This window comes from Triturus cristatus, chromosome 1_2, assembly GCF_964204655.1.
Source record: "Triturus cristatus chromosome 1_2, aTriCri1.1, whole genome shotgun sequence".
In the NCBI taxonomy this organism is placed as follows: Eukaryota; Metazoa; Chordata; class Amphibia; order Caudata; family Salamandridae; genus Triturus; species Triturus cristatus.
Window position 1 is genome coordinate 438,817,955 of NC_140580.1, and position 14,729 is coordinate 438,832,683.

A 14,729-nucleotide genomic window follows, 5' to 3' on the forward strand; every position below is an offset into this window, starting at 1 on the left:
TGTCATCAATGATGTCACTGACCATGTTATGTGTGACGTAATATGTTAGGTCATAAGCAGTGCATTGCAGGAGAGGAATTATAGTTAGCTCAGGTAACTAACTATAACTGCTGAATTTCTATGGTTTTGTACGAGTGAAATTTGAGCTTAACTATAAGATCTGAGTAACCTTTGTTTTATTAAGTCGATTTCAAAGTTTTTTTAAAATTTAAATATATATATATATATATATATATATTTTTTTTTCCAGCAGTTATAGTTATTATCTGAAGTAACTATAACTAGTGCCCTAAGGTAACTAACTCACACCACCGCCATGTACAGTTTTCTCAACAATAATTTCACTGCAAATGCTGCAGCGATATAATCAATGATGTCATGATTGATGTAATATGTGGGATAATTAGCAGTGCAGAGGAAATTTGTATGGTTTTGTATGTTGGAAATCTTAGCCTAACTTTAACGTCCTGTAACCTTTGGTTTTTAAGTGTAATTCGAAAGTTTTTTTTAATTTTTATTTCCGAACTATAACATCCCTGTAACCTTTGGTTTTTAAGTGAATTGCTAAGTTTTTTTTTTTATATGTTATTTCCCATCTATAACGTCCCTGTAACCTTTGGTTTTGCCAGTGAATTCTCTATGTTTTTAAAATTTTATTTCCTAACTATAACGTTCCTGTAACCTGGGTGTGAGGTAGGTGTACAATCCTTCCTCTTAGGCCTCACAAGGACTTCACAGCGCCAAAACACCCACGGGTAATAGTGCGCTCTATAAATAGCAATTAATTTTTTTTTTTTTAAGTTGAGTGAGTGTGTAAGCGAAAGCCATATTTGTCTGTGAGTGGGTGTGTGAGTGGTTTGAGGTTCTGTGAGTGCCTGTATGCGTGTATGAGTGGTTGGTTGGATGTGTAAGTGGGTGTGAGTGCGAATAGGTGTGTGGGTCAATGAGTGAAAATATGTTGTTAATAAATGGTGGTCTGGATCCGCCCTAATCCACCCAAATCCGTGAGGATCTGCGAATCCTCTCGTGGAAAAAAAATTAAAAGGTTTTTGGACAGTTTCTTGCCCATGTGGGGACCCTCACAGACCCCTCCATTAGTCCAATGGGCTCAGGGTGCCTGAACCCCCACCCCGAAGAATGAATATAATAATTTCCTTTTTGCCCTTTTCTCCCGCCCCCAACCCCCAATTGCCCTTGAACCTCGGTCACCGTGTCGGAGAGAATACGCCCCCTTCTGAGATGGGAACCAGAGCTGACGAATGGGCAACCTTGAGGTACCCTTGATCACCTGGACGTGATGGCGAAGGGAGCCCAGATAAGACTGTAGTAGACATGCTTCAGTGCTTGTCAACAGTCTTGTGCACACCCCTTTCTCACAGAATAATAATTGAAACTAAAGCCTGGTGCGGGCTGCGAGGGAGCGGGAAGGTGGGGGGCGGGGAGGGCAGTGGTGTTGGGCTCTGTTGAGCGCTGCCTGCTCTCTCCTCCTGCACAGTGGTGTCTCGGAGCTGCTGCGTGGAGCCCGTTTTGCCTGTTTGGTGAATGCCAATGACATAGGACTGCTGAGCCACTCTGCTCCTGGGTCCGATCGCAGTCATACCCTTGTCTGCCGCTCCCAAACCCTCATCTTCGCCAGTGCGGCTCCAGGATTCCGAGGCAGCCTGGACAAATGGTGGGTCTGCTTCCGAACTGCGCGCGATGTCCTGGCCCAAGACCCTGGCGTGCGGTGGTGGGGGAGGGGCAGGAATGGAAGCGAAGTGTCTGGAAAATCATTGTACTCAGCACTGTGTGGAGACATGCCATGCCTTACGCGCAGAACGGTGCGAGGTGGTGGGCAGGGCGTGAAGAAGGCAACCTGTCTATCTCTGATTGAGCGGATAGGAAAGGGAGCAGTGGGACACCTGGACACCAGAGGTGGGGCCTCAGGAGGGACCTGCCTCGAGGAGAGAGGGAGGGGGAGCGCGAGCCTGAGTGACAGGCCGCATGACAGTCTCGGAGGCAGGAGCGCTGGTGGTTGTGGGCCGATAACGAGTACACGGGCACTGGTTAAAACAAGCTCCAATTTCTTGTCTTTATGGGGTCATGAGAAACACATGGCCCCATAAAGATAAGAAAGTGCTTTGCGACAGACGCAAAGCAGGCAAGCCAGTCCGGGTGGGACGACACAAAAAGCCAAAGGGAGGCAACCCAAACACCTCATTTCCAATGGCAGGCCACGGTTTAACAAACGGTGACGCCAGCCAATGGAAATGAGGGGCGGGGCTTCAAACCCTCTTCTCAAAGTCCTCTCTCACAAAATCTCTCGCAGAGGCGGAGCAACGCACGCAAGACCTAAAAACGCTGAAGAGCTCGAGGGACCGCTCCCTCAAGGCCTCGGGATGCATGGCACGGCAATCGACGCAAGACTTGCAGTTATGGCTGCACTCCAAATACCAGAGGCACACCACAAGTGGGTCCGTCACCGATATTGGTTTGTGCCAGGCACCACAGGGCTTTAAACCAGCCTTCCTAGCTGACATCCCCGACGCCCCAGGAGACAACGTTTTGAAAAAACCCTTGACAAAAAAAGACTGGGGCAGCTCTTTGGATCTGCGCTGACTGGCGTGGAAAGAAAAGAAGTGAAGTCAGCACCCTGGGGTGGCACCTATATAGAAAGAATGCACGTCACTTCTGGCAGAGATGCTGCTGATAACACTATGCGGAGCCAACCTACGCCACCTATCGGCACGTGGGGGTACTGCTCACGAATATCTGATGCCTGGGAATTATTCTAAGGTAAGAAATCTGCGGCTAGAAGTCTCCATCAGATAAAGTGTGACAATAAGGCTCCGCTCCACAACCTCATCCAAGGGGGTCCTTCCAGTTTTAGATCAGAGTAAGATGGTGTGAATGAGCGTGGCATTACTTTAACATAATTTGAACCACATCCACAACTTGTATTTTTGCAGTGTTTTTTAGTCGCATGTAAGGAGTGCAATGGCACATTAGGTATAAACATATGCAGTAAGATGGACTTACACCTGCTGGTCGATGTTTCATGTTTTGTTAAGTCTCACTCAATATATTTGTATATTTTGTACAATGGCGGTTTGTATCCTACAGGACCATCAAAAAGTTATTAGAGCAGGTGAACATTTTTCAGCGGACTTAGAAAATTGGGTACTGTATGTATGCATGGTGCTTTTAAGTGAATGTGATTAGCCAGCAAAGTAGGGTAGCAGGACAAAAGCCAGGGAACCCAGTTCTGGGGCTACATGGAACTGAAACACATTGACTAAGCAGATGCAGGTGAAATTCACACCCCTAGGCATCACAATTTTTCTGGTTTTAATCATCTCCTAGACACAACCAAAAATAAAGGGAAGGGGCCTAAGAATTTTAATTCTCACAATGGATCCTAAACTCCACTACCCATAATAAGTACTTCCTACTGGGAAATGGAGCACACTTGCTCCTAGATGTTTCTCTGGGGAGTGAGGCGGGCAGATGATGAAGCACAACACCCAGGGTGGTGTGTGAGGCCCAGCCTTACAATTTTGTATGAATCCTTGGTCCTACATACAGGGAGACATAAAGGACATTAAGGTTCCCGACATCTGCTGAAAACCCCATGTGGTCTTGATAGACTTCTCCCATCTGATTTGTATAATTGTTTCAGTCTTACAGTAGACTGTTCAGCTCCTAGCTAAGAAAATAAGTTAGGCTACTCTGGGCTCTGTCAGGCACCACAACCTAAGGGGAGCATCTGAAAAGACCCCTCATGACAAGGCTGACCCAGTAGCGGCCAGTTTCTCGGAAGAGTGGCGGGTTGGGGGCGGACAGACGACACAAATAAAAAATAAAAACCTTACCTGCTGCATCACGCTCTTCTAAGTTCCTCTCCACTGCAGGCACAGGGCTCCCAGACTCAACTGCGGCCAATCCTGACGCTGCTCTCATGCTGCTGATGGCAGCATGAAAGCAGCGTCAAGATTGGTCAGAGCACCATGAATTTGTGCTCCCAGTTAGACTGGGAGCAGGTGCCTGCTGTCTATAGCTTCAGCGCTCACAACAGTTTGGCTGGCCGGAATTGGCTGGCCAAACCGTCATGCGCACTGATACCAGTATGAAACTCTTGCTCTCGTGCCTGCCCCTCACTCCCCACACGCATGATGGTCCCGTCCCCAAATCTCGTCCGCTACAAAAAAAATAATAAACCTGGTTTATTATGTTTTAAGGTTGCTGGCAGAAGGGGCAACGCGCCTCCACCATAGCAGAGGAGCCGCCGCTGGACTGACCCCAAATAGGAAACTTAGTGAGGGCTAACCAACCTCAGAAAATTAGACCGTAATCTCATGGGTGGAGAGTCTTAAATTTTTACTTGGCGCAGCCTTACTTGGGGATGGCCAAAAGGTCCCAAGAGTGTGCCAGAAAACTCAACAGGTTACATCTCATTCTTTTAAATTTCTCAGGTGGTGAGGCACACCAGAAGGTGGAATCCTGCATTCCAGTAGGTGACAACTGACCAATACCCTGGTGAAAAGCCCATGTTGAAAACCAGGAAAAGGCACTGAATGGCACCACAGGTGAGCTCTTCTTAAAGTAAAACCCTTCATGGTAATATAGGAAGCACTGCACCTTGGAAGGCCTAACATATCACACAATAAATAAGGGTGATGCGCCTCCACCTAATCTGGTGTAGTGTTGCTAGAGAAGATTTAGGCATTGGGCAGTGCATCTGTCACTGACACACAAACATTGCACTGAGCTGTATGTTTTAAACAGGCATACATTTCTGGCAAGGAGTAATATACTTGCCACTTAGAAGCACTTTACCCTTGGCCCTATGAAGCACATTCAGCACCAAAAAGCACCTATAGTCTGAAGCAGAACGCATAGCTATATATAAGCAGGTGCTTGCCAAAGAGAAGTAACTCGGGACCATTTTCAATTACAGGCAACATAACAGTGAGTAAAATCCTGGCAAATAATTTAGTACTACTGGGATGGAAAAGCAGCTACGCAGTATCAGTACTAAGGAATACCTTTGTGAGTGAGCAACACACAAGCGTCTCAAAAAACATGCAGGGCACAAAAGGACTTGTGGCACAGTGCAGCATCTTAAGGCCTAAGCAACACCCTTGCACCGCATTACTCCCTGGCATTAAGCTGCACCCTTCCACTTAAGAACTAATTCCCCATGTAGCAGACAGCCCCTTGGCATCTTTCAGAAGAACCAGATAGCAGATTGGGAAGACATGACTTATTTGATAAGTAAAGATGGCCATTTGGGCAGCTGTGGCATACTTAAGAACTACATTGCGCATCCACTGCACATTTGATGAGTGCCACCAGCAAAGTGTGCAGCCATGCTGTACACGGAGACGGATGGATGCTTGTATGGAAGGATAGGTGGGTGGGTGGATGCATGGGACAAGGCACCATCCTTTCTGCCATAGAAATTCTGAGGGGATGCTGTGGTACGGGAACAGTGATGTCGATTATAAGTCTTTTAAAAGAGAATTTAACAATGATGTTATAAAACCTTTTTTCCTCTATTAAAACATGCACAGGATATCCAACCAGAGCTCTGAACCAAGCACCTAGTTTTATGATTAGCACCAAATGAACTTTCTGTGGCAGAGAAATAACCTTCCTAGGTTCGGTGCCAGACCTCGACATATTGTAATATTTCATGAGCTTTTTGCAGAAATGCATTCAAAACCTTGGTCTTTGGCTAATAAGCGTGGAAAAATCTGTCCCTAATGCACCATCTGGAGCCATTGAAAACGTATATGAGCTTAGAATCTCCATTCCAGTGCGTTGGATTGACATATCTTCAATCAATTATTGCAATATGCTGGTAGAAAAAAACAAATCAATCTAAAAATGCGCTTTCTTTTCTGGCAGGGACCTGTAAATTACAAAATTGCATCGAAAGACAGGGATCTGTCAAATGGGCCTGTGAAAATGAGGAAAAATCATTCACCTTACACTTGTTCCATCATGATGCTCAGGTTAATGAGAGAAAAGGTTATAAATATAGAAACACAAACATATCACATTATGTGATACATAGATAAAATAAAACACAGAAACAGAAAACAAGTAAGAAATGCCTTAAGACAGTTTTGAATAAAATAAATATTTGTAAATTCAATATATTACAAAGTATGAAGCAAAGGAGAATTTAGAAGCTCTCTGAAGACTTTCAGTCTTTAACATAGTGCTTCACCTCAAAAATCGGTCCTGCAGCACCGGTGCCCAATGTTATTTGTTACGTTATGTTATTTGTCATATGTTAAGCGCATATATCAGCCGTAGGTCTCATAGCACTAGCAAGTGCAGGAACCGGGAGAACAGAGAAAAGAAAAACTGCCAGGGGGGAGGAACTCAGAATAGCAGGGTTTTAAAGGGATCTGCAGAATTTCTTAGGGTCAGTTTCTGTACGGAGGTGCATGGGCAGTGTGTTCCATATCGTAGGGGCGATTTTGGAGAATGATCTGCCGCCATTCTTGACAGTGCGGCTCTTCGGAGCGGTTAGAAATTGTATGCTGGCAGATCGAAGGTTTCTTATTGGCTGATATTTTATTAGTTTCTGTGCTAGATATCGAGGTCCCTTTCTGTTTAGAGTTTTGTGTATCAGGCAGCATATTTTAAAGGTGATCTGCTTTCGGATGGGAAGCCAGTGAAGGGTCTTCAGACTGGGGGCCGAGGACGAGCGAGGGGGGAGTTTGAGGACCAGTCTGGCCGCTGTGTTCTGCAAAACCTGGAGTTTTGTCAGGTGCGTTTCATTTATGGATGCTAACAGAACATTGCCATAGTCCAGGCGGCTTATAATTAATCCCTGCACTAAAGGCACGCGTGAGGACAATGTGATCAATTTAAAGATTTTCCTAAGGCTACGCATTAGCCCATAGCATGTGCGCACTACAATCTGCTGTGCTTACTACAATCGGCTGTGCATTACTGTTCCCAACATAATAGGACTTCTGTGGAGCAGTTGTATATGTAAATATATTTGGACAGGGAACAAATCCCAAAAAATAAGACTAATTAGGGTAGGGAGTTCTCGCTGACAATATTGACACTGAGTGGTTCTCGAAACATCATGAATCACAAAGTTGAATGGTGAGTGGTTTGTAAATTTCACCAGAATTTACAGATGGCAATACTGGACCATAATAAACAAGTGACCTGCAATATACTTTTTAGATCACATGTTTATGTTGGGGTAGTTATGAAAAAATCCGTTTTTTGCAAGTAGGAAAATGTTTAATGAAGAAAAGAATTAAGTAAATTATGGACTGTACTGTTCGCTTGTTTACAGAGGGGACAAGAGAACAATAGGTAATTATATATTTTTTCATAATGGAGAATTTTAGAAAACATTATCCCTTGCTTTATTAGGAATGCAGTTTGTCTGTAGAAGGGAGATACTGTCGAAGCTGTTCTATTCAAGGTGCAGCTAACAAAGGATACTGAATGGAGTTGGAATGTTTAGGTTTTGTTTAATTTTCACCAATAGATTGCTGAGAAAGCGATAGACAAATGTCTAAGCAAGTACAATTGTGCAATTCTGCATTTACTGCAATTGCCACACAATTTACAGATTGAAATAATGTTTTAGCTCAAATTTATCAAAACAATATTTCAGTGCATACGCAGCATAATTTGTTCCTCCACTAAGGAGTACAGTGTATGCATACATATCGAAATAACATATTAATGTCTATTCAATTTCATGTCTGTGAATGCAAAATACAACATTGTAGACAATACATGAATTTACATTTAAAAGATAATGTAAACATTTATAAAAAAATTCCCTTTGTACAGCAAGAAATAATGAACAAATGCAAATTCATACTAAGAAACATCGAGATTGTTTTGAAAATGTAAAATGTATTTTTTCAGTAATAACGTTATATTATAAATCATTTGCAGGATATCAGTAATGCATATGAGGTCAACAGCAACTATCTGTTATACATTAAAGATGTCATATGGTGTGATGTGGCTAGGAGGCGTGGTTTCATGCAGGTTTTATTGAGTGAGTGCACTTAGTTGGCACACTGTATAGATGAAAATGCATTGTTATTCGTGCTCTGAAGTGCCTTTCTGACGTCATAAATGCTATATAGAAACAAAATAAATATAACCACACACTGAAGCGTGAAAATAATATTTTAGATTTAAATTTTACTTCTTGCAAATCACAAGTATTGTTCCACTCAAAGGGGGAACTGAACTGAAAAATATTGCTTAGTGTTTTTTTTTACAAACCGGCTGCCCGGGCGAGGTAGTGATTTTTTTTTTTCCATCTTTTTTTTTTAGCACAAGTGTGCTCCTGTCAGCCCGCTGGAAACATTTGGCCTTTTTAAGAGATGTAATGGGAAACAGTCAGAAGTGCCTTTCAAAGAGAACTCATTGGGATAAAGAAGACTGTTATGGTGGTAAACACATACTGGGGCCTCAGTACAAATCTATGCCATAGCATACACGGATTACCCATATACAGTTCAGTTGGAGGGTCAAGAGTTGATGCTACACCAGACCATTTTCCCTCTCTCTTGCACTGGTGCTGGTGGACAGGGGGAGGGGCGGCTCCCTTCACCACGTCCAGCTTGTGCCCTGCATTTGAAGCCATAGTAGGGCATTAATTCGACGGCGGACGGAAGTGGGCCCTTTAAAGCCCCTAGACATAAGGGTATTGCTGAGAAGGTAACAGAGTGATAGTACAAAATGTACATTACTGCTTGGAAAATAAAAACAAAAGTAACTCCAGGCACCAAAGCTATACTATACATCTAAAATATGACTTAACTAATGTCTCTTCTCGAATCTATATTTTGTGTTGGTTCTACGAAAAATAATTTTACAACCAATCCTTTGTTGCACAGCCTAATACATTTTGGATCACAAACTAAAGATACAAGGAGCAAACTTTACCTTTTCCAGATGGCTTGGCAAGTGCTGTTGTCTCCCCCGGGCTCATTCTGCCAGGATTGTTGCCAAAAATGGACTTTCTGCTTTTTCTTTCTTTTCCTCTGGCGGATCCACATGGGTTGAGAGTTGAAAGCCCTGTTCCCATAAAATGGAATTAATTAACCAATGGCCAAGACCAAGAGGGCACACATTTTCCGAAGCTGCTTAGATTATATTTTAAGACACCGATGCAAATGACCTTGTAAGGCACACCACTTTAACTCTGCAGATTGGATTGGTTTCTTAACGTTATGAATTTCATTAGATTTAGAAATAATAACTTGGGAAGGTACATTACATCTACTTCCCGCCTTCCTCTTCACAGCCAATACCGTATGAGAATTACTGCTCTTAAGATTGACAAAACCCCTGAATTGAACAACATTTTAGTCCCACTTTAGAATAACGAAAGTCTATTTACCTAGCCTTTCTCTATGTGAAATGCATCCCCCTATCATACCCATAAACCTTGGCTTCCACATTGCAAAGTTTTTATGTTTCCCGTCATTTAAAATTCAAGACGGATTGTATCCCTTGTCGCTAAGAAAGCCATTTGTTGGAATTTCTATTACAGACATTTATAAATCTTGGCTACCCTCCAGTGGGCCCGCTTGGCCGCTGTAGGATCAAGTGGGGCTGCAGACAGCAGGGTCATTATTCAATATGGAACCCAAACAAAGCTGGCTGCCCTGCAACTTCAAGTACATTTAACTGCACCGAACCTTGCAGAGCAGGGAATGACGATTTTGGTGTGAGTGTGTCTGTAAGACTCGCATTACGAAGTTGCCAGGAGGTCCTGAAGCTATTTTCATTTCCTTGAAATCTAAATTTCAATTGAGAGGTGTTTAGCTCCCGATGCCATTTAAAGTATGGCTCAGGAGGCAAATGGCGGTCATAGACTCCAGCAACATTGGAGGGATCAAGAGTACTTCCAAGAGGAAAATGTTTAAGAGCTCCCAGACTCCCCTAAGGGCGATACTGGACACTTTATATTGAAGATCGAAGGACTTCAATATAATCATAACCAGGAAATCCTGGTCTCGATGGATATTGAGTCTCTTTACTCAAATATTCCACAGAAAGAGGCCCTTAGAGTAGTTAAGGACATCATTGAAACAGAGACAACTCTTTGTAACAATAGATTCCTGAAAGAATGTCTAGAGATTGTTCTAGAAGAGAACTTCTTTGAATTTGATGGAAATTTCTACCATCAAATTCAGGGAGTTGGCATGGGGGCGGCCTGTGCCCCAAGCGTTGCCTGTTTATATATGGGGTACTTTGAAAAATAGAACATCTATAATGAACTGTCCCCCTTTTACGAAAATATTCTATACTGGGCACGCTTTATCGATTATATTTTTTTTGTTTGGAGTGGTGACCAGGAGACACTCAATGAATTCATCTTGTGGATCAACCTAGCGGATCCCAACTTAAGGTTTACGGCCCAGATGAGTGATCAGAAATTGGAATTTTTGGATGTTATTGTGGAACACCAGGATGCCCAATTGAAAGTATCACTTTTTACGAAACCTACATCCAGAAATACGCTTCTCCACTTCGACAGTTTCCATCCCCACAGACAGAAGGATAGCACCCCGTTTGACCAGTTTCTACGACTTCGTAGAAACTATCACTATACAGGCCCTATGGACCCCTGAAACAAATGTGTTGTACGCCCTGAAGAAGGTGACACCCCAGATAGGGGGTGATAACACCGAAACGCGCGTCGGCGTGTCTCATTTTTTCCTGTCCCTCAGATTGTTCAAAATTATGTGTGTCAACTTGTTGTCGGGACGATCTCTTTCATTAAGACAGATTTTTTGTTTTGGTGATGAATGTGTAGTGTGGATATACGTTGTGAATGGATTTTTGAATGCTTGATTTGTATGAATGAGGTACGTCAGGTTGTCCATGGAAAGTGTCATTATTTGGGGCTATTATTGATGTTGTACATATTTTATTATATAACAAGAACTAATTTTGATACAGAATTACTGTTTTGTGAATATTAACAAGACAAAAATAAAATGTTGTCACAATAACTGATCTGTTCACTTTTTTTGTTAAATATATGGTCTAGCCTGAGTGATTTATTGATGTAACGACTAAATAGCGTTTACATAATTCAGATAGGTAGAGCAACCTTTTGATATTATCGATCCTGGATTAATGTCTTACTTTCAAGAGAATTAGCAAGAGATCATTGATAAAGCTGTGACTTCTACCTTACAGAAATTATCTAAAAGTAAGGCGTCAGATGAGGACGAGTCTGACCTTGATAATCCAAGCTTCCCAATGGTTTGAGGTTGTCCAACACATCACAGACCAAATTAATTTACCTTTGGATGGGCCTTCTACAAGTAATGACGTTTTTTGGTTCATACGTCCCACCTGAAGAGTTTTTTGGTTCTTACAGACCAGCTGCTTGCGATGCATTGCCTCCGCACCAAGCAGTCGGTGACAATATGACACTGGAATGGAGAGGTATAGATAAGACTGCATTCCCAAGATGTCTAAGTAAAAGGTACCCTCTGGCTAACTGAGATTCCTCAGACAGTGAAAGTGAACTCACTGCTTGTCCCCATCTTTTCTTCATTAGCAACAGAGAACTCATTGCCAGCTCACCATATAAATTGGAAAGTAGAAGATTCATTAAATAGGGATTATCTGGTATCCAGTTTTTCCTTCCTCACAGCGATGTACGAAGCATATGCTTTAGAGGGTCTCATCAAGGACCTTCAGATCCTTTATGATTCATTTCAGAGTGGGGAAGGCTGAGCTATTTGGCACAGTGAAACTAATATGGTTTTTAGCAGACCACACGTTAGATGCTTCATGCACAGCAGTAACCTCAGGGTGGGTAAGAGGCATGTATGAGGCAATGGAGGCTTGATGCAGCCCAGAGAACTCTCATTTCACCTTTCCATTTAATGTACAAAAGCGCTTTGCCGACAAACTTTATTAATTTTAATAAGTCAGAAAAGGACAATAAAATGCTACAACCACTTTTATCCTTTTCTTGTTTAACAAAAATCAGCAAACCCCGCAAAATGGGAAACAGCAAAGAAAGCATTTTCATAGACAAGCCACCTACTGTGATAGCTCCCGACCCTCCTCAGTTACAGCAGCCTCCCAGGTGTCTACATCCTGAACTATGCTGAATCAGGAAAGATGACAGTAGTGGAAAGCTAATATTTTTTGCAAAACACTGGAGAGTAAACATCACCGATCATTGGGCTTTACAGGTTGTCTCTAGGGGATATCAACTTGGAGCTTGAGAGTCCCCCTCTAAAATACTTATTTCGTGGTACCCCTCTTCCCCAGGATCCCAACCAGAGGGATGCAATGTTACAGAAAAGACAGCCTTCGTGGAGAAAGAATGTAATAATGGAAGTGCCCCAAGAGAAAAGAAAGTTGGGAATCTACCCACTTTTATTCAAAATGGTGACTTTACAGGTGCTGTTTCACCTCACACCACCATGCAACTACTTTAACACCTTAGATCTTCAGAAGCCTATTTTCATAAACCCATCCAGCCTTCTCCTCAAAGGTTCCTGAGATTTGAATTAAAAGAGCATCATTATTAATTCAGGGTGCAGCCTTTGAAGCCTCGTGCACACCAGGACACTTTAAAAAGAGGCTTGCACTTTTAACAGCTTTTATCCAGTTAAGAGGGGTCCAATTATTTCTGTGTCTACATGACTGGTTGATTTTCTTATCGTAACGTAATCATTCTGTTTTTCTACTAGTACACTCGCTGTTGCATTTCATATACTCATATTCATTTGAGTGCATATTTCTCATGTGTGAATGGGTGTGATGTATAGCATAAGATTTGCTTTATAATAGTGAGATATATTCAAAAATGTATTCATATGGTTTATAGTACATGATAGAAATCAGTGAAGTTACAATAAGATTTATATGTTCACGCTTGCATTTTACATAACTCTAAAGAAGCCCGGACCATTTTGAAATAACCATAAATATGTATTTAAGTTTGGTGCAGACATTAGACTTCGGAGGTTTGGTATGTGCAAGCTGTAGCAGTAAACATGTTCAGAAAATCCACAGGCTTCTCGGAGCCAACCCAGCCATTTTAGCTTACTTTGGAATGCCACTACTAAAAGCAGAGACAGAAAACAAACTTCTCAAAGTGCAGAACAACGTAGATGTTGTTCGGCTAAGGTATGTGGGCTGGAGCCACCTAAAGAAACTCTTTTGGTGCAAAAATAGTTTAGCTTGGAGCTAGAATGGAGGGGTTAATGTAAGAAAGACCTATTCACATTGAATTGAATGAAAAACTGAAAATGTTAACAATGTTGCAATTCTTTAATATTTTGCTTTAATGCATTTATTGCCACTAGTGTGTTTGTTGTCATAGCATGCATACTACAGTAGACTAGGACATTGATTTTGATATAGTTTGTTTTAAAATACATCCATAGTATGAATTTGTGTGTGTGTCCATTCATGGTGAAGTGGGATTTGGAACTCACCAATAACAAATAACCCTATAGACCTCACAGGACTGATCGTTCCCCAGAGCGTACCATCCTCATGTAATGTGAAGGTGGTTCGTGGGCTACAGTCAACAAGGATTCCTGTCTGTAAATTGGCTAAGCTTGCTCTTAGAAAGCCTAACCGCAGGCCGTATTATGCATAAACGAAATTGAAGTAACTTTTGTCATTAATGCAGCATACCCCCATTGAAATATTCTGCCAATGGGTGTACTTTGATCCTGTAGATCCAAATGCTAGGTAATGTCATACACACAAAGCTTCCCCTACACCTGCAGAATGTAAATCTTAACACCTAAAAATCCTGTTAGGTTATCAGGAATACAAAGACCAGTTTTGTGTACATTTACCGCATGTAATACAGAATGTCAGAATGGATCCCTTAATTAAACCAGGGACTACCTAACCCGTGTTGGCTGCAGTAAATTTGAATTATTTGTAATTAAGATAGTTATTAAATCTATAAGTGGTGGTATATAGACGAGCTCAACGTACGAGTTACTTACCTTCGGTGACGATGTATCTGGTAGAGACGATTCTAGCCGCAGATTCCTTCACGTAGAATTATCCCCAGGCGTGAGACTGGATCTGGAAAACTTTTTGACCAGTATCCTTGCGCACCGGGGGGGGGGCGGCATCACACGACTCCGCCCAGGCGTCGTCCGCGCACGTGACGTCAGCAAGGTCACATAAGTCCCACCCTGGCACTCCTACGTCAGTTTTCTTCTGAGAACTTTTCCGCGCCACAGAAAAAGGAATGGTGAGGAACAACACCATAAGAGCAGTGCCCGGCAATGCAGTACCCAAAGGCAGGGAAAGAATAAAGAACAGGGCAGCAACCCTGCCAGTACAGAGACAGCCCCCCCTGGAGACAAGGGACATATGTAACAAGCATTGGCATAGCCAATAGGTCTCGCTTTTTGGACCGTATAAGTATGTATAAGACTTTTTAGGCTACGTGGTTGGTCTATCAGGGGTATAATTTCTCAGCAAGCTCTTCTGGTGACTTCTCATAGACCCCCTTGGGTGTTCTGTGAATACGCAAGTCAAAGTGGATGTTTCATCACTCTAGCGAGACCTAAAAAATTAGACTGACAGACAGGAAGTGAAGGTTGGTGGAAGAAAGCGGGATAAGGTGAAATCCAGACTAGGCATCTGTGTATGCCAGTCCATGTGGGGCTGTCGCAGGCACGCAAGGTCACAGGTAGGTCAACTCACAACAAAGTAGGCACAACTACACC

The 14,729-nt window shown here is 42.5% G+C and overlaps 1 protein-coding gene across 7 annotated transcripts in view; it reads right to left on the bottom strand.

Moving 5' to 3' along the window:
• Positions 1-14,729, bottom strand: part of PLCE1 (phospholipase C epsilon 1) — a 932,976-nt gene that overhangs the window by 177,437 nt on the left and 740,810 nt on the right. For all 7 annotated transcript variants that reach the window (XM_085605968.1, XM_085605952.1, XM_085605960.1 and 4 more), the window contains one exon: positions 8,932-9,063. In XM_085605968.1, coding sequence (XP_085462094.1) covers positions 8,932-9,063 — 132 coding nt within the window. The remainder of the gene's footprint in view (positions 1-8,931; positions 9,064-14,729) is intronic.